The sequence below is a fragment of the Diabrotica undecimpunctata genome, chromosome 2 (assembly GCF_040954645.1).
Source record: "Diabrotica undecimpunctata isolate CICGRU chromosome 2, icDiaUnde3, whole genome shotgun sequence".
Taxonomy (NCBI): domain Eukaryota; kingdom Metazoa; phylum Arthropoda; class Insecta; order Coleoptera; family Chrysomelidae; genus Diabrotica; species Diabrotica undecimpunctata.
The window spans coordinates 73,779,117-73,801,032 of NC_092804.1; the positions used below are offsets into that span (position 1 = coordinate 73,779,117).

General features: G+C 36.0%; 1 protein-coding gene across 5 annotated transcripts in view; it reads right to left on the reverse strand.

The window, feature by feature from the left end:
• The window catches only part of rut (adenylate cyclase rutabaga), a 933,824-nt gene that overhangs the window by 24,350 nt on the left and 887,558 nt on the right, over positions 1 to 21,916 (reverse strand). For all 5 annotated transcript variants that reach the window (XM_072523105.1, XM_072523104.1, XM_072523101.1 and 2 more), the window contains 4 exons: positions 21,619 to 21,841; positions 16,377 to 16,577; positions 15,156 to 16,226; positions 12,244 to 12,486 (listed from right to left, as the gene is read on the reverse strand). In XM_072523105.1, the coding sequence (XP_072379206.1) occupies positions 12,244 to 12,486; positions 15,156 to 16,226; positions 16,377 to 16,577; positions 21,619 to 21,841 (1,738 nt within the window). The remainder of the gene's footprint in view (positions 1 to 12,243; positions 12,487 to 15,155; positions 16,227 to 16,376; positions 16,578 to 21,618; positions 21,842 to 21,916) is intronic.

Consider the following 21,916-nt stretch of genomic DNA (forward strand, 5'->3'; position numbering starts at 1 on the left):
ACCTTTTTCTAAAACGGTGAATGGTTAAAGGGCTTAAGAGAGGCTGTGATTGCGCTGCCACGCGCTCTTTAAACAATCATATCTCCGTCAATTTTTGTTTGACAGAAAAAACAAAAAAATTAAATTGTTTGTCAGAAAAATACCTAAATTTTTTATCCCCACACTTTTATACGTATCTGTCGTCATTTTTGAGATATTATGAAAAAAAGGTGGTTTTTTAAAAATTTGAAATTTTTTTTAATCGTGACTTTTTTGAAAAATATGTGTCCTGAAGCAGCCAAACTGATACAATCTATCAAACTCTTCATAACAAAGTTAATTCTAGACGTAATACGATTAATTTTATTAAATTCACCCCCGAGAAGGGTGGCCAGGGTGGCCACACCCCCCAGGGTGGCAACCACCCCCAGGGTGGTTGCGGAGTTCAAACACAGTAAAATTCGGAGCAATAATGCTTCAATGACTGCACTATATCTTGAGAACCAAACTGAGTAACCACATACTGAGAAGTGCACGAAAGAAGCAATGGAATAATCAAAAACTAAATGACAGTAGTCAAGATACGTAAGTAAAGGAAACAATATTAGGCGAGCGGTTTACCCCTCAAAAGACGCTTAGAAACAGAATATACCGACTAAAATTCTTTTTGCATTTCTAATGCACCAAACCTTTTTTATTCGATTCTATATACTTTTCCAAGATGAAATGTATTTTTTTTAAATTTTTACAAGTGGGCCGGCAATTTTTTTTAACAAATAACTTATCCAAAAAAGCAATTTCACCGAATTGCTTCGGAATCAATTTTTTTAGGTGTATCTCATCAAAATAAACACTTTTTCTCTCTTGATAATTTTTCGAAAAATGCTTCCTTTTCGAGTTATTTGCATTTTTTTGTTGAAAAATGCCTTAATTAGTGATTTTTGGGATTTTTTTTTAAAAAACTACTAAATGAATTGCAATTCTACAAATAGCTTTATAATCTTTAAACCGTCGAGTACATGTTAGAATATTTTGACAAGGATAATTTTTTTCTATCTTGCTAAAAACGTGGACCCAAATATTTAGAATATTTCTTTCGAGCAGTCTACCCAATGACGTATAATATATATATACGTCATTGAGTCTACCGCTAAGTGTGTACAGCGGTTGCGGCGATACAGGCGTGCGACGCGTAGAAATATTTGTTTAAATTTAAAAAATTAATTCAATACAAATATTACATACAATTTATTAAAAAAAAAAGATATTTCTAATTATTTTTATATAGACATATTATAATTAAAACAATTAAAATTAATTTTTTACAATGCTATAATAATGTAATTTTTCTTTTAATATACGTGGTGACTATATTATTGAATGTTTTATTACAGTGAAATACATTAAGCAATATATAATTAATTTTCATTGAAAAATATAATAAAATTAAAATATAATATTAATTATACATCGTTTTCATTGTCAATAATTTGAAAATTTTCGTCAACAGCAACAGAATTTCCATCTAATAAGCTGATTTCATTGTCTTCAATAGAGTCGTCTGTAACATTTTTACAATTCTCTGGTGTACATGCACATACTGCGCAGCATTCTAAATTATAGGAAATACAATTACAATTTTTCGTAGAACATTTTCCGGTACATGAGCAGAAATACTTTTGTCACATATCTAAACTAGTTTCGCCTTCAAAATAATTAAAATCGAAACAATTATTTTCCATTGTCCACCCATGGGTTAATGGATCAAGAGATGAAATAATATTGTTTTTTGCTTGAATCCATTCATTTATTTGCCACTCTGCTCTTAAGTAATGTTGTAATAATGCTGGTTTCGAAGGTGGTAATTTTTCATTAGATGCATTTTTTTTAGCGCCTACAGCACCTTAACCGCTGTACACGCTTAGCGGGATACTCTCGAAAGGCATATTCGAAATATTTGGGTTTACGTTTTTAGCGAGATAGAAACCATTTATCCTTGTCAAAATATTCTAACTTGCACTCGCCGGTTTAAAGATTATAAAGCTATTTGTAAAATTGCAATTCATTTAGTAGTTTTTTTAGAAAAAAAAATCCCAAAAATCACTAATTAAGGCATTTCTTCAACAAAAAAATGCAAATAACTCAAAAAGGAAGCATTTTTCGAAAAATTATCAAGAGAGAAAAAGTGTTTATTTTGATGAGATACACCTAAAAAAATTGATTCCGAAACAATTCGGTGAAATTGCCTTTTTGTATAAGTTATTTGTTAATAACAATTGCCGGCCCACTTGTAAGAATTTAAAAAAATACATTTCATCTTGGAAAAATATATAGAATCGAATAAAAAAGGTTTGGTGCATTAGAAATGCAAAAAGAATTTAAGTCGGTTGATGCTCTGCTTATAGGGGTAAACCGCTCGCCTATATAAAATGCAGCTGATGAAGATATCTTTTTCACATGTCCTAAATTTTTCATAAAAAAATACAATATTTGAATGTGTTACAATCAAATGTTTAAAATATCAGGTAGATATATTTCTCTTTTAATCTCTTTATTAATATATTATTAACGTTTAATGCAACTAAGGTAATTAGTGGATGAATTTTATTAAATATCTACTATTCGTTCATATTCCCAACTATTTTTAAAATAAATAGAAATATACGAACTACTTACAGTTTGGCTAAATGCTCTCATAGTATTGATACTTAAAAAAAAGAAATAAATATAAATTAGATAATTATATCAATCAGCTTATTATTAGTGTTGTATAAACTGTTTGCAAAGATAATTACGTCGTGAATAACAATGGGTTGTGAGTGGATACTTCTCTGCGATCCCTAAAGGGGATAAATCTACTTCAGGAATAGCACACATGCTCACGCGAGCTCATGAATTTCCTCAAAATCCCATCACCGGAGAAATCATGTCTAAACCCAAAGCATTCCCACCATTTACTCCCTCTACTTCCAAACCAACTCGCCAACACGCACTAGCCAAGCGTGGCGTTTTAATGGCTTAAAATCCCAAGAGTTTTTTTACATGAAAGACAAAACTACTGAACGTCCCCGGAAAAAATCAAGCTACTACAAAGAACGACAAATGCATATTACTTCATACAATGTTAGAACTCCTATGTTAGACCAGAAGATGATGGAACTGGAGGAAGAGTTGAAAAAAATAAAATGGGACATAATCGGCCTCAGCGAAGTAAGACGAAGAAGACAAGCCCAAATTGCTCTTAAACAAGGACACGTATTTCATTTTAGAGGAGAAGAAGACACTTCAAATTGTAGAGTAGGATTCATTATACATAGAAAGCACACCCAAAATATAGTTAAAATTATCAGCATAAGCCCGAGGATTCTATATCTCATCTTCAAACTAAATGCAAGATATAACCTTCAGGTAAGCCAGATATATGCTCCAACGAATACCCACTTGGATGAAGAAATTAAAGAATTTTACGAGGACCTAGAAGGAGAGTTTAGACCTAGAAGAAAATTAAGGGCAAAAGAAGTGTGGGAAGAAGAAAAATATCGTGGCTTCGTAATCTACGTGAATGGTTCGGGTGTAGTTCGATTGAACTTTTTAGGCGCGCTGCTAACAAAGTCGCAGTGGCCATGATGATTTCCAATCTCCGATAGGAGTGGCACGAGAAGAAGAAGAAGAAGAAGGAGAGTTACATGCGACAACAGCATATTACACAATAATTATGGGGGACTTTAATGCGAAAATGGGGCTTAAACAAGATGATGCAGAAGTAGCATTAGGTAAGTATCGATATGGCGAAAGAAATGAACGAGGACAAAGATGGCTGAACTTTTTACACCAGAAAAATTTATCCATGATGAACTCTTTTTTCGAAAAATGTCTCAGCGTAAATGGACATGGATCAGCCCAGATGGCAGTGTAAAAAATGAAATCGTTTATATCATAATAGACAGAAAAGAGATAATCAAAGACAACGAAATACTCAACAAATTTTCAATAGAAAACGACCACAGATTAATCCGAGCTGAGATATTATTAAATGTCAAATTGGAAAGAACAAAGATGATCCTAAAAACAAGAAAAAAATGGATTCGCCCAGAAAACAACGACCTGGATGAAGATACCAATACATATAACCAGACATATACAAGACTTGCAAGATGAAATAGAAGATGTAGATCAAGCAAATGATGGCATAACGAAAGCTCTAATAGAAACGGAAGGGGAGTACTGCCCGACCGCTCTGACCCATAAAGAAAAACTAAGCCAAAATACCAAACAGCTAATAGGTAAAAGAAGACAGCTGACGGAAAAATACGGCTTCAACTACACAACAATGAAGAAATTAAATAAAGATATCCACCGGTAAATCCGAAAAGACATAAGAGAAAACAATATAAGAGAAATAACTAAAATAATTCAAGAAAACAAAAGTTTAAAAGTTTTGAGGCGAAATACGAACAACACAGGCAACACAAATATGTACAAAATAAAAAAAAAACAAAGATGGAAACATTACTACAGATAGAACCAAAATCCTTGAGGTAGAATCCTTCTATCGCGAAATTTATGAGAACACCGACGAAAGGCAAGGCCAGCCCCTGCCAAAAATCACAAACCAGGGATCAGAATTAATGCCAGAAATAACTCCATACGAAATCAAAACGGCACTTTCAGAAATAAAAAATAACAAATCGCCTGGCGATGACGGAGTAGTGATCGAAGCGATCAAACTATGTGGAAATAAAATTATCCAGGGTTTGGCCAAGCTTTTCACTGAATGCATTTACCACGGAAAAACTCCTTCTCAGTGAAACAATGTAGTCATTATTTTATTACACCAGCAAGGTGACATAACAGATCTAAAAAAAAACTACCGTCCTATCAGTAGGAAACTGACTAGTGATAAAGAACCTGATAGAGAACTCTGCAAAATACAACAAGCCATTGGCACTGATATTTGTGGTCTACGGGAAAGCATTCGATACCGTAAGCCATCAGAAAATGTTAAAAGCATCAACAGAATGCCGAATAGACCATCGCTACACTAACATAATCAAATATGTTTACCAAAATGCCACTGCTAGTGTAAGACATCTGAACAAGAAACAAATTCAACAATTCAAACAAGAATAAATTCTGTATACAGCTAGAAGTACGGCAAAGAGACACCGTATCTTCAAAGCTATTCACGACGCTTTTAGAACATACTTGTAAGAAGGCACATCTAAACGAACATGGTATCAACATAAATGGAGAGAAGCGTTATTTGAGATTTGCAGATGACATCGTCCTTATAGCCGATTGTATGGACGATGCAGTAATAATGTTTGAAAAATTATATCACACTTCCTTGGAAGTCGGACTAAAGATTAATATGAACAAGAAGCAAATAATGGCTAATCTGGTGCTAAATCGACATATTGCTCTTGATGACAGGGATATTGTGCAGACTGCATCGTATAAGTACTTGAAACATGAAATTTGGCAGAGATACAGAGACATGTGAGCTCTCACGTCGCATAGGATTAGCCTGGGCAGCGTTTGGCAAATTAAACTATGTATTTAAATCGGACCTATCCATATGTAAAATTCATAACTTGCAAGAACTTAAGAGGAACGTAGAATGCTCAACAATGACAAAAAGATTAAAGGTAAAGATATAATCAAAAGAATTGCTACGTTATAATTAAATAGGGAAGTGACATAGAGAGAATGGAAGAATGGCGATCAACACCAAAGAAAACAAAGGCTAATCTCAAATCAGAGGAAATGATAACATTATATATAATATTGTAACGAAATAGCCCATCTCCGATAAGTCATAATTCTTAGAAGGACGAATCTAGAAAACGTAAGAATCGGCATGTCAATAGCGCCCGTCTTTCGGACGGGTGATATCGATGAGACAATTAGAGGTGGGACAACGCCAGAATGTTCTCGAATAGTAACTTTATTATATATATATATATATATATATATATATATATATATATATATATATATATATATATATATATATATATATATATATATATATGTAACGTTGTTAGGAGTGAGTTTAGTCGTTAAGATACTACCGAACTGTAAAGTTATAAATAAATATATGTATATAAATTCGAACCGCTCGTTTTATTTAATCTCGCTACAGTTGGTGTTACGGTGTGAGTAAAAGAAAATATAAATTCAACAGTGACTTTTGAAAAAGACTTTTGAAAAAAAAGTATTATTTGTCGGGAAGATCCGCGTAGTGATCTTTATATAAAAGAACATTTAAAAAGTACGTGTGTGCCTGACCAAAGATGCTGCTAGTAGAACTTTCAGTAAAACAGTTGCGTGAGCAGCTAGAAGAACGCGATGAAGACTGCAGTGGGTCCAAGAAGATTCTCCAAGAACGACTGAAGACTGTTCTCAACAAGAATGGAGAAGACCCAGAGACATTCCAGTTCTAGTCAGCAGACGAAGCCGTTTTAACTAAAATAATTGATGGAAAATTCGAGAATGTTTCCAAAAGATTCGATAAAACGTCTCAAATGATAGAAGAATCCTCTAAAAAAAAATGATGATAAATTAGAGAACGTTTCCAAAAGATTCGATGAGAAATTCGAAAATGTATCTCGAAGATTCGACAAGAAATTTGAAAATGTTTCTCAAATGATGGAAGAAACTTCTAAAAAGAACAATGAAAAATTTGAAGAAGTTTCTAAAACCTTCGATCAGACACAGAAAAATGTAAACAACGTAGAAGAGAAGATCAAACAATTAGAGACCATGATAACTAACACGAAAGTGCTACCACCAATTAATACGGTAGCTTTAGATCCGGTAGTAAAAGAAGAATCAGCCAGAGACGAAATGACACATCATATGAGATTCAAATTGCCACCATTTGATGGAAAGTCCTCTTGGTTCATATACCTTAGACAATTTGAAGCTATTGCGACAGCCAATCATTGGACAGAACAAGAAAAAGCTGTTTCCTTAACTGTTGCTTTACGAGGTGATGCTGCGGATATCCTAAGATCGATTCCTAAGGGTCAAGAAAAATGTTACCAGACCTTGTTCACTCGATTAGACAAACGTTACGGAGATGCCCATCTACAACAAGTCTACAAAGTACAAATAAGAAGTAGAATCCAACGAGCAAGTGAGAGTTTGCAAGAATTTGAAGCAGATATTGCTCGTATAGCGCTGTTGGCCTATCCAGAGGCACCAGACAACATTTTGGAAGAAATTACTGTAGATGCCTTCGTCAATGGGTTAAGAGACAGTGAACTACAGAAAGCTTTACGACTAGCAAGACCGAAAGTTTTAGATGAAGCGCTCGCTATTGCCTTGGAACATGAAACAGCTAGTCAAGCTTCACGGAGCTATCGAGTACGAACCTCTGAAGAGAGCGACGAACAAAACGAGAAACGTCTGGAGGAAATCGTACGGAAAGTAGTTCGTAACATGATGCCGAAGAGACGTCAACCCAGATGTTGGAATGGTAACGACGTAGGTCACATTCGCCGTAAATTGCAAGAAAATTATACAACAGTCGGAAAACTAGAACGGGTCGACAACAGGGGGCAACTGCCGACCTCGAGAAATACAGCCCCCATAGTAACTGTGAACATTACGTCCTCAGGCGGAATTCATAGCTTGTACATAGACGATCATATCAATAATAAATGTAGATCGTTTTTGGTAGATACAGGTGCAACGAGAACTATTGCACGGCCAGAAGTAGTACGAGGCCATCTTAAATTATTGCCTGCAACAGTAAAGCTTAGAACAGCAACTGGTGAGATAATTAATACATATGGCGAGGCTAATATGTCAGTATCCATTGGCCAGACCACAGTTAAACATACAGTATTAATTGCAGAGATCTCCGATGAGTTCATATTGGGGATGGATTTACTAAGGAAAGTTGGGGCTGTATTGAATGTCAAAGATGGAGTTCTCGAGATCAGTAGTGAAGAGTTGCCATTTCATGAAGACAAAGAAGATGTTATCAGCTTAATAACTACTTGTGACGTAACTATACCCGGTAATAGTGAGAAAATTTTGATGACCAGACCTGATGGTTACGGCCGGGAGGGAAGTTTAAGGATGGTCGAAGATGTGAATAATGCCGAGTTCCTAACGGCAAAAGCTTTGGTGAGAATTCGAGATGTCGTTCCTGTAAGAGTTATGAATTTAAAGGGAACTGCTATTAAGTTAAGTAAAAGAACTTTGATCGGACAGTGTGTTCCCGTGGCTTCGATTTGTTCCATGAATACTAATGAGAAACCGTCGAAATCTAAGTATCCAAAGGAGCTTGTTGAGACGATGATTAAAACGTGCCAAGATCTTGATGAAGAACGAACTAAAAAAGTGAAATCTATGCTGATAGAATTTCAAGATGTTTTTGCCTTGGATAAGAAGGATAATGGCAAAACAAGCATAAAATTAATACCGGAGACGCTCAGCCAATCAGACAACAACCTAGACGACTGCCATTTGCGAAAAGAGATGAAGCCGAAGACATCATCAAAGATATGAACAAACAAGGGGTAATTGAACCATCAAATAGTCCATGGACATCACCAGTAGTGCTAGTAAAGAAGAAAGATGGTTCAACACGTTTTTGTATTGACTACCGACAGCTCAATGCAGTAACTAAAAAAGATAGTTATCCTTTGCCCAGAATAGACGATACTTTGGATACACTTTCTGGTTCTCGTTGGTTCTCCACACTCGATCTGAAAAGTGGATATTGGCAAGTAGACATGGAGCCAGCTGATCGTGAAAAAACCGCATTCTCGATAGGATCAGGGCTTTGGCAGTTCACAGTTATGCCCTTTGGTTTATGTAATGCCCCGGCCACATTTGAAAGATTAATGGAGGCAGTTTTAAGAGGTCTAACATGGAAAACATGCCTGGTTTATTTGGATGATGTAATTGTAGTTGGAAGATCCTTCGATGAACATGCCAATAATCTAACAGAAGTCTTTCAACGATTGCGGGCAGCGAATCTGAAGTTGAGTCCGAAGAAATGTCACTTGTTTCGACGAGAAGTGAAGTACTTGGGACATATTGTAGCAAGTAATGGTGTAACAGCTGATCCTGAAAAACTTGCAGCAATTAAGGATTGGCCAGTACCAAGAGATAAACACGAAATTAGAAGTTTTCTTGGCCTATGTACATATTACCGACGTTTTGTCAAAGGATTTGCCAACATCTCCAAGCCATTAACAAAGTTGACAGAAGAAGGCAAAGAATATACATGGAGCGACGAGTGTCAAAGAGCTTTCGAACACTTACAAATGGCTCTGATCAGCGCACCGATTTTAAGATACCCTAGACAGGCAGGAAAATTTGTGTTGGACACCGATGCAAGCAACAGTGCAATAGGAGCTGTTCTTTCCCAAATCCAAGATGGGCAGGAGAAAGTCGTTGCTTACTTTAGCAAAGTCTTGTCAAAACCAGAAAGAAACTATTGCGTTACCAGGAGAGAATTGCTAGGCGTAGTGAAGGCTTGTGAGCATTTCCATAAATACTTGTATGGCAGAAAGTTTCTTCTTCGCACGGATCACGCTGCTCTAAAATGGCTACTACAATTTCGTATTTCAGAGGGCCAGATGGCAAGATGGTTAGAACGATTACAAGAATATGATTACGAGATCGAACACAGGGCTGGCAGAGTTCATTCAAATGCTGATGCCCTTTCGAGACGGCCGTGCAGTGCAAATTGTAATCACTGTCTTAAATTAGAAGAACGACTTTGCCCCGTGAGACGAATCACCGTCATTAATGAGCAATGGCAGCCTCAACAGCTACAAGACGCTCAAGCAGATGATCCATGTATAAAAAGAGTATTGGATTGGATGCGTCGAAGTGAAAGACCTTCTTGGCAAGACATTAGTGCATGTAGTCCAGAAGTCAAGTGTTACTGGATCCAATGGAATTGCCTAGTGCTGAAAGATGATCTTCTGTATAGAACCTTTGAGAACGATGATGGTACAGAAACTAAGCTTCAGTTAATTGTACCTAAAAGTAAAGTGTCAGAAGTATTGCGTCAGTTGCATGACGGTGCATCAGGTGGACACTTTGGTATCACGAAGACTCTGCAAAAGGTTCGAGAACGGTTCTATTGGGTGAACTGTAAAGATGATGTAAGAAGATGGTGCCGGAAATGTGAACTGTGTGCAACCAGTAATGGTCCAGCTGGTAAAAAGAGGGCACCCATGAGACAGTACAATGTTGGTAGTCCTATGGAAAGAGTAGCAATCGACATTGCAGGTCCACTTCCAGAGACAAATGATGGAAATAAATATATCCTGGTAGCCATGGATTATTTTACGAAATGGACTGAGGCTTATGCGATACCAAATCAAGAAGCTGCTACCATTGCAGAGGTACTTGTTAAAGAATTCTTTAGCCGATTTGGTGTTCCCTTGGAGATCCACTCCGACCAAGGGTGAAACTTCGAGTCAACCCTTTTCCAAAACGTTTGTAAACTGATTGGTGTCAATAAGACCAGAACGACACCCCTGCATCCTCAATCAGATGGAATGGTCGAGAGAATAAACCGAACAATAAACACCTATCCAAGGTTGTATCAGAACATCAAAGAGATTGGGACCAGCATATTCATTTATTCCTAATGGCCTACCGCTCGGCCGTGAATGAAACTACAGGCCAGACTCGAACCTGCCTGATGTTAGGTCGTGAAGTTCGTTTACCCTGCGACCTAGAGTTTGGCTGCAGACCTTCCGAAGAACATGTTGCAAGCGAAGATTATGTCGACCGCCTGAAGTTAAGAATCAACAACATTCATGAACTTGCCCGACAACACATCCAGATAGCCAGTGACAGAATGAAAGATCAATATGATTCTCGATGCAAGAGTGAAAGCTATGAAGTAGGTGATCTTGTTTGGCTTTATAATCCACAACGTCGTCGAGGCTTGTCTCCCAAACTGCAAAGACAATGGGAAGGTCCATATGAAATTAAAAAGAAAATAAATGACGTAATATACCGAATTAAGAAGTTGCCGAAAGGTAAACCAAAAGTAGTTCACATAAATCGTCTTGCAAAATATGCTGGCTCAAACGAAACAGAAGAAGCACGAACCCTTCAACATGAGATCAAAGATGACCGGCGACCGAGCTTTAATGAATTTATGTCAAATTACGCAGAGAGAAAGAGTGCTAGATTCGGCGTGACCACAGAAGTTCAGCAGGATCTTTTTAGTGTTCCGCATAACGTCTCTCTAGCCCACTGTGTTGCCCAAGATCTTGAGATGACTAAAGGAATCTCATCCGTATTTTATAAGAAATTCGGTCGTTTGGACGAGTTAAAAAACCAGCAACCTAAAGTTGGAAGAGTACTGAGATTAGAAGATGGTTCTCGATCTTTGCTGTATATGGTGACCAGGAAGTCGTATACAGACAGGGCAAGCTACGAGGATATATGGCGTGCTCTAACTAATTTGAAAAAAATTGTGTGCAATTACGACATCAAGAATTTGGCCTTACCCAAGATAGGCAATGCACTAGATAATCTGGACTGGAAGATTGTCAGAAGCATGCTTGAAGTGATCTTTCGAGAAACCGGCGTACGAATTACTGTGTGTTGCATTAACCCGATGAGATCGTATCCTTCAAAGTCAGTAGACTGTTATTTCTTTCTAAAGGGTTCATGCAGAGCTGGAGAGTCCTGTAGATTCCGCCATCCTGTGCCTACATATAGGGTTGCTGATCGGGACGATCAGATTTAAGAGGGGAGCAGTGTAACGAAATAGCCCATCTCCGATACGTCATAATTCTTAGAAGGACGAATCTAGAAAACGTAAGAATCGGCATGTCAATAGCGCCCGTCTTTCGGACGGGTGATATCGATGAGGCAATTAGAGGTGGGACAACGCCAGAATGTTCTCGAATAGTAACTTTATTATATATATGTAACGTTGTTAGGAGTGAGTTTAGTCGTTAAGATACTACCGAACTGTAAAGTTATAAATAAATATATGTATATAAATTCGAACCGCTCGTTTTATTTAATCTCGCTACAATATATATATATATATATATATATATATATATATATATATATATATATATATATATATATATATATATATATATATATATATTGAAAAATATACGACATAATTAAATTTAAAAAAAATCAATTAAAAAATTATAAAAACAGTTAGATCTTGTGTATTTAAAATTCATCCACTTATTAAAAAATTCCAATTATTTATCCCACACCCGTTTCTATGAGATCAGCTAATACCTGTCAAGAGGTGACACCTTGGCCAACTTAACGGCATCCTGCCCCGGGGTTCCGGGCGAGGCACCTCTCTTAAGCGACCCTTCCTTGCTGCTTGCTCTTGGCGATGGTGACATGTTGTTCAGAGTCGACATGTTATTCAGTGTTGAGATGTTGTTGGCGCCATTATTAGCTCCTCGTAAACCCAGCGCTAATGCTTGAATAGCAGCTAGACCAACTTGGTGGTTGTTGTTGTTTGGAGCGTACCTTTACAAAAAAATGTTAAAGCAACAATACTAGTAATAAAAATTTTATAATATTAAATATTTAAATTTTACTAAGAATTTAAAATAATGACCACGAGAAAAAGTTTTAATTCAATTATTTGAAAAATAATCCAAGCGATAGGCAACTTATCCATTATAATGTTAAAGGGAAACTATGTATCCTCTCGATCTATTTACTACCTGTAGTCTAATCGGCTTTCAAGTAGTTAAAATGTATACATGCAAAAACATTAAGAATTAAACTTATTGTTCCACAGAAATGTTTTATAGAAATTATATAACGTATTGGAAACTTAAATAGAAACCGAATAAGGCATTGGCAGACTCGGAAAAGAAAAATCCATAGGTGCCACATGTCCTATACATGAAAATATTTTTTGAAAATCGTTTGCTTCCGAAGCATTAATTCTGTGAAGTTTGGTACAAAGGTCTCAAGTCTTTTTTTGTGCGAAAAATACGTCTCTATCTGCTGCTATCTTAAGCGTCTGTGCCATACGTCTGTGTGTGCCACAATTTCAAAATTCTTCTAGAAATCCACATTTCTAAAGCTTTCAGCTTTCTCATTGAGTCAACATTAACAGTCCAAGCTACAGCGCTATAACGAAGAATAGAATGGGTATAACATTTTACCATCCGATATTGGATTTGCAGATTGAGTTTTGGGTTCCTCAGAAATTTCCTCATCGTCAAAAAGGCTGCTCTTGATTGCTCTATTCATATAAGGAAAGCTGCAATATGAAAATTTCTTCGCACGCAGCTTACGAAATTTTTACATCTATCCTAAATAGGAAGTTTTAGACTTTAACTAAAATTCGTGTTCTTCTTCTTCTAGTAGTTAATCTATTTAAATTATTCTGACTACCTTAGTCCAATTACATTTATCAACTGCGATTCTAATCAGTTCGGTGAACGACGTTCTTCCAATCTACTGTCTAAATCTTTTATGCCATGAGATTCCTGATCTTGCTGACTTGCATCTCTTCTGTCTTCGATTTTACCCTTGATTCATTGCATACGATATTTATAATTTTGTATAATGCGTCCAACATACGCTTCTTTTCTAGATTTAACTGATGTCAAGATTTCTAGTTCCTTTTCAACTTATTCCAGAATCGTTTTATTAGTGATGCGATTCAAGATAACATAAGCATGTGGCTACATTTTGAACGATTTCAGACGGTTAAGTTAGTCATGAGTCAGAGCATAGGCCTCAGCGACGTATAAGAGGACTTCTTCTGGTGCCGTATGCGATGCAGCGTGTAGGCGTTCATGCTTGTTGGATTATGGGTACGGGTCCTTCCTCTTCTCTTCTTATCATTGTATTGATATCAGGAACGATATCAATAAAATGATATCTTGCTTAAAATATGGCCTAGATATGAGACCTTTCGCTATCGAACAATGTTTAGAAGCTCTCTTTGGGTATTAGGTATTCATAAGTCCTCTTCGTTTGTAATATGGTCGACCGATGGAATTTTAAGCAATCTTCTGAGACACCACATTTCAGAGCTTTAATACAGTTTAGCGATCTTACTTTAAGTGACCAATGCAGAGACCTGAAGGAGTTTCGATCTGACAAAGAGAATAATTGAATTCGGTAAAAGTATTTCTAGGTATTGCTACTTGTGTCTTCACTTCTTCGTTGCTGTCCCATTTACTGTTTAAGGCAACTCCAAGATTTTTTTCAACTCTGTTTATAAGCTGGTTGCTTATTTTCAGCTGTGTTTGCATATTACACTGTCTGCCGATTATTTAATATCTCTTGTAAATCTTCTATGTTGTCAGCTGTGATAGCTGTATCATTGGCATCCATCCATCATGTGGCTCTACAGCCCAATTTGAGCCCTGACCTCCCCCATTAAATCTCTCTATCTGTTACGGTCTGTAGCCATTCTCCTCCACGATCAACTGCCAAAGAGATTTCTGGCGTCCTCTTCCACATCATCCATCGCTTTCTCTTCTAATAGGTCTCTTTCCCTGCATTTTTACTTTCAACAATTTTTTCCGTATCATCGGCATATCGCAAATTATTTATGAGAATTCCATTTATTTTGATACCTTTTTCATTCATATAAGAGGGCAATGAAGACTAACCATCGAACGGTCCTCATTCGTACCTGCACATTATGTCACATTGCAAAGAATATTTCTCGTAAAATTGAATACACTTCTAGCGTTCTTTATTTTGATACCCTAAGACCCATTCCTCATTGCAAATATTGTGGCGGCATATTAAACCTGCCTTTTGCCTGGAAGGTTTACCGCAAATCAAATTCTAAATAAATTGTGGAACTGAACATTGATGTTGATAACATTTTCATTAATTTTGAAGCCAGTTATATATCCCACACAGTTTGAACAAAATAACTTCGACCAGTTAAAGCTATGATGAACTCAGTAACAGCAACGGTCAGAATTCAGAATAAATTTATTGAAAGTTTCCAAAATGTCAAATTACATCACTCTTTCTTAGTTTCCGTGTCATACAAAAGTTTCTTCATTGCATTATCCCTACTTATATTTTAAATATTATATAATAATCATAAATATTAACATATCTAAGAAAATTTAAAAATTAGTAAAACACGTAGCAAATAATACGAAAATTAATACAAAACAACCACCTATGTATAATTAAAAATAACCTACCTCACTAGAGGTTCCAGAGCCAGCTCCTTTAATTCCAATTTTGGCGGTATGTTCTGCAACAAATTCTGCTCATCCAACAACTTTTGGATTTCTCTTTCAAAAGGTATATTAGTTATTTTATTTATTGGGCTTGTCTTTTCCCTAAAACCAACAGGGCTTCTTAACTTCCTTAAATCTTTCTTGTCGGTCTGGCAGCTACCATCTTTCTTGCAACTTTTGTCGGTACTAACTGTTGTTTTGTTGTCTTCTTCTCTTAACAACTGTCGAATTTCATCAGCTTCTTTAAAACTAGGGGATCTCTTACATGAGGAAGTTAATTTGTTACATTCTAAAATAGAGTCGCTGTCAGTTCGAGTCCTGTGCTTATCCAAATTAAGAATTTTCTTAGAACTCGCTGCACCCCTGGAACCGTTACTACTAATACTTCTTAGTAAAGGTGTTGGTTTGGTGACAAACTCAAAGCTAGCACAGCTTTCTCCTCGACAACTGTCTTCACCATCCAACACTGGGGGACTGGTAATTATGGAAGAATCTACAGTATTACAAGTAGCTGCTAGCGCTAGCAAAGCAGCTGGAGCAAGATTATTTCTTTTAGAATCAGACGTGTTCCTAAGAGAACAATTAGGAGGTATGTAGTCCAAAGAAGCCCTTGGTGAGACTTCAGGCGAAGATAAAGGATTGACCTGAATGTCTGAAGGAAACAAAAATTGCTGCGCATCAGCAGGCAATGGTGGAGATACGCAGGGACTAGCATCGGCATCAGTAGTCCTACTGTAGCTTTCATCAGAACTACTAATACTAGGTGAATGATTCAATGAGCTTATCTCGTCGGCGGAAGAATGAATCCTCTGAGGTATTCCAGGATTGTATACACCACCTATACTCTCATCTGAATAATGACGCTGAAGAGGGGAGTGCCGGTGATGATGAGGGCTGTGTCGGGACTGAGCTAAAGGATTGTGACGGGTTTGGATTTTATTTCGAAGTAGTTCAGGTGTATGTTCAGGGGTACGCTGGTGCATATGAGACTGTTGTTGATGGGGAGGTGGTATGGGGGCGATGTTATGTTTCCTAAAAAATGTTTACAAGTTAATTAAAGCGAACTACTAACCTAGGCGTCTATTGATTTATAAGAGTACGTATCATGCAAGTTATTGGAACTGTAATAAGAAAATATTAATTGTAAAAAACACAAGCCTTCTAATTAGAATGAATATTTACCTAGTATGTCTGTTGGGTGATTCTTTTCCAGGAGGTTTTGGTAGCGGTTTTAAATAAGGTTTACTGTTATCTACTGGTATTGGCCATGGAGGATTATATCTCATCTCAGGCGTTGCTTGTCTATGTATATTATTTTTATGTGGAGGTAACGGAGGCGGAGGTAAACTTTCCTCTGCAGCTATACCTTTCTTCTTTCCATTTCTAAAATGATTGTAAATATCGTGACTTAAAACTGTAATAAATTTATCTATTTCAAATAAAATAAGAACGGCTTGTTGAATTTCAAACCAATGATATAAATAGTTTGGTCTATAGCACATGCATAAGACAATGGCCAAAACAATTTGTACATGTGAAATGTACTTTTAACACATTAGTCCAATCGGCAGAGATTTGACCTTTAAAAATCATAAGAACAAGCTGAATTTTGCTAAAAATGACAACTTTGGAACCCCAAAACACGCAAAACAGTTTACTACTCCCCGGATTTCCCCTAAAACGCCCCCTAAAAAAGATTGCATACGAAAGCTGCACACCCTTAAAACACAATTTGATTTTTGTCGATAGGTCACTTTCATCAAAATATATCGAAATTTTACCGTCGAGGTGATACAAATTTTATTAAAAATTGATTTCGTGCGCGTAATTGACATTCAAAATCGGCGGTCGCTTCAGGTGTTGTTTCTGAGAGAACAGTTCGTTCTACATAAAAATTACTAATAAAGATTTGTTCAAAATTATGTCAGCTACAGTTTTTATTTGAAACAATTTTTTTTCTACATCGTACAGATTCTTGGTAAATCGATTTTTTCTGTTTTTTATCTCTGAGGATCGGCAACAAAGAACTTAGACCCAGAGTCAGCTGTACGAGTCCTAAAAAGTAACATAACACTTACTGGGAAAATATACCCGGTCAAGCACCTGGAAGTGTACCTGGAAAACGTATATTGGACAGATAAGTGCTAATAGGGCTGAAGTACTACGGAAATTAAGCAGGGATCAGCTCAGACTCATAACAGGCTTCCTTACTGAGTATACGCCCGTCAAGACACACCTGCATATAATTCAGGCTGCTTCATGGATACTAAGGCTGCAAACTCTATATGAGAGAACCTAAAGCTATCAAACATAATTATATGACTGCGAGGCACTAGATCGAAGGCAGTAAGCTGTTACAGAGTTCCAGAATTCTAGATTGGATATCCTGAATGAACGGAAGATGTACAATAAGATAATTGGCTGCAGTGTGACCAGGTTATAACAGACAACTTTCGAAAAAATTATCTGGTTCAATAACAATTACAATTCCGACATAATTTACAGTTAAAAGTAAAAAAAATTAAACTGGTATTATCCGTAAATTTAAGCTTCCTTTCTTTAACAACTTTATTGAACGATAGTTAGAAATACTTCTCACAAAAATAGTGATAGTATTTTGATAGTGATTGATCTTAAAAAATTCCACGCAATCAATTATATCCAATATTGATAGTAAATTATTTTCTTTTACAAAATAATTCACCTTATTCATGACCTTCAGCACAATAAGGTAGCTTCCGCCGAATTTATTTTTGCTAAAAAAGTGTTTAATGTCGCCTTAATAAAAAGAACCTTAAGTATACTGGGTATCTATCGGGTATCGGCAGAGAGCTTGGCGAAGTCCTGAGGATACAATAGTTGTGATAATTCAATCAGTCCAGAGAAGAGAAAATCCTCGATATATTATTGACTTTTTAATAGTGATATTTTCTTTTTAACGACTATTTATTTATTATCCATAACCAGATCTAGATATTACTATAAATGACGCGTTATCGATATGTTTTACTAACCGATGTTATAATAAAAAAGTTGCTAAAAAAACAACATTGGTAAGTTAATCACATATCGAGGATACATCATTTTTAGTTAAAAATTTGTTCATAAAAAGAGAGTTTGATGCCGACATTGAGAGAAATTAAACGTAAGAGCGAATACTTATTGTGTCGAGGTAGTATTGATAATTTTTTCTGTATGTTTCCATGATTTGCAATGAAATCACTAACAACAAAATTTCACTGCCTGAATGGGGTCAATTACATGGTATTTTTCAAGACCAATCATATAATATCATGTTGATGATAGACGTTTTTAACTTAAATATTTCATACAAACAAACTGAGTATCGTTCAATAAACTTGCCTCAGAATGTAGCTCAAAAATAATGATCATATATTATGCCCGAATTTGGAATTCAATTAAATCAAGAGCTATATGATAACATTAGGGAAGTCAGTAAACTACTAAGCATATTAAATAAAGACAGTCACGGGGAACAAATATAATACCCAACGAATTGATAAAATATGGTGATGCAGCAATGGCAGAGGAAATCACAAAATTATTGTGAAAGAACCTTAAACATAATATAATCTCAAATAGCTGGAGACTAAGTATATCGATATACTCGGTTCGCTATTCCCAGTCCGAACTGTCTAGTGAATTTAGTAATTATTTTTTTGCGAAGTTAGTTACTTTTTGACAGACTAAAAGTGGCTGGAAATTACTATACAACCAAGCTCACGTACTCATAGTCAATATTAATAGTAAACAAACTAAATAGTAAATAAAATAGAACTTTGCGAATTACCGACAATCAATATTTATTTATCTGCACCATATAATAAATAGTTATGTTAAATTATAACAACTAAAATATATACTACCCAAAATTTGATGGGTTTAGTATACACTTCCACTATTTAGAATTATTCTTCTTTTTTGAAAGAAAGAAGTCTGCAATAGTAGGATACTTGAGCTATTAATACTGAGAAGTAGGAATTGTTGTGTTGTAGGTTTCCGACAATGAATCTGTCAAAATATGCCCGAGCTAAGCGAATGGAGTATACCTATATTAACAAGTAGTATTTTTCTAATTATGGAAGCATAAATCTTCTGTCTGCAATTATAAAATTGTCCACCAAAGTGATAACTAACAAAATAAATACGTTCACATTAGTAGAAGAACAAGGATTTAGATTTGGAAGAATATGTACAGACGCTGTATTAATTACGCGACGAATATTAGAAAAATCTATAGCATAAATTAAAATAGCATATCTGTGTTTTGTAGGCTTACGGAAAGTATTTGATAAAATTACGATGGAGGATGTCATCGAATTACTGTGCAGTAGTGGAATTCTTCTGAATCTCATATTCTCTAAAAAACTACCTGGAGCAGACAACATTGTCGCTTAAATGCTTGTGGCGATAGGAGATGCTGGCACTGATATTTTTTATAAAATATGTCACCTAATCTGGAGCAATGGAACCTGACTGGACTAAATCGATATAATACAGAATGGTCCGAAAGGCATATGCGAAAATTATCAGACAATAGAGTTCATTTTATATGCCACCTAAGTGATGCTGCAGATTATATGGAAGCATTTCAACTATTACATCCTACCATAACTGCCGATGTTATGCTACTCGATAAAAAAGCGAATCATAATTGCCAACAGACGTTGAGAAGATCGGTGTTGCCAACTAGAAAATCCAAGCAAGGGATAGAACAGAATGGCGCAGAAAGCTTGAGAAGGTACTATAAGGGCTGTAGCGCTAGGATGATGATGATGATCATAACTGCAGTCGAACCAAGCGGGCTTTGTTCGTGGCAGAGGCACTAGAGAACAAATTTTAAACATAAGACAAATTGTAGAAAAAGCCAGGGAATGCAACGTACTAACCTATTTACGCTATATTGACTACATCAAAGTGTACGATTGCGTGTGTTGGCAGCAACTATGGAGCATCCTCGAAGAAATGGGATTAATATGTCTATGGAAGGTTATCACTCTATCTTTTGCGCGGTCGTCCGGTACTTATTCTACCAATTGGGTATTTATCTCTTGCTATTTTGATCACACGGGTCTCCCCCATTCTGCTTATGTGGTTATTTTATTCTTTTGTTTTTCTATTTAGTGTCCATTCATTTACACACTGTACGTTACATTTTCCTCTAATGTCTTCACTCTTCTCTCGATCTCTCAGCGTATCTCCTGTATTTTTTTCAGTACTGTCATCCCTGCAGTTTCCATTAGCCTTTGTATTGTGGCTGTGTCGGGTCTTGTTTCTGATGCATAAGTCATTATTGGTCTTACACTGGCTCTATAAATTCTGCCAGTCTATTTGCTTTTTGTACTTGATCTCTCATTTCTTTGTCTAGGTTCCCACAGCTGGACAATGTAATTCCAAGGTATTTTATTTCCATTACTTGTTTAATACTGATGCCATCGATTTCTATTCTATATCTGATTGGTTCTTTGCTGATTACTATTGTTTTAGTTTTCTGAGTTAAGATTTTCATATTAAATTCTTTGGTCTTATGTTAAATACACAACAGAGTATTTCTACTTCTTTGTTTCTTATCATTTGAACTACCTAATTAAACATCTTTAGGAACATAACAGCGGCCAGGCAAGGTGGAAAGTGAACTCACGGAGTGTTTTCCTGTTAACAAGGGTGTGCGACAGAAGTACGTACTGAACCCCACGCTCTTATATCTGGCGAATGGATTATGAGACATGCTTTAGAGAAATGGAAAGGAGGAATCACCATCAATAGCAACAAAATTAATAACCTACGGTACGCTGACGATACCACCCTCATCGCTGAATCTAAAGAAGAATTAAAAGAACTCATTCAAAGAGTTGAAGAAAAAAGTTTGGAAGTCGGTCTCCAGATTAAAAACAGAAAAATTAAATAATGATAGACTGACAGAATCCAAATAATTTAAATATAAAGAAAATCTATAACATCGAAACGATTAACACTTTCACTTATCTTTGTTGCTAATAATAAAACAAGGGGGATGTAGTGAAGAAATTAAAAGAACAATTGCACTGGCAAAGCAAGCCATTACAAAACTTATAAAGATTTTGAAAATTCATCGTATAGTTAAACCAGTTCACACCAAAGTTCGAATAGTTAAAAACTTGATATTCCTTCTCTGTATTCCTACACGCATCTGAATTTTGCAGACTAAAAAAAAGCAGACACAAAGAAAATATATGCCCTTGAGATGTATTGCTGGCGTCTAACATTAAGAATGTCTTAACATAATTACAATAACAACTTAAAGGCTCAAGATCAAACTTTAGTTATTATTGTGAGACATCCATGAATAAAAGTATACAATTAGTGATTCAAACCTAGTAAGTATTGTTTTATATACTTATTTACGTTGATAAATAATCCTTACCTGAAATTAGGTAGTAGTGGCTCGTTCTCACAACCATTGACATGATGCGATACACTTTCCCTAAGAGGAGGTAACCTCATGGCGTTTCTGGATGCAGTATACGAATCTTCTCTAGATGATTGGCGGGACTGAAGCGGGTTGTGTTTGGGGCGACCATTATTTAAATCACTGTGGTGAAGAAGGGCGAGAGGTGTAGCTACACCACCGTACATGTTGTTGATGTCTAAAATAAAGTTAGATATTGTTGAATATTTTTCAGAATTTTGATACATAGCATATTAATTTGATACGTAAAACT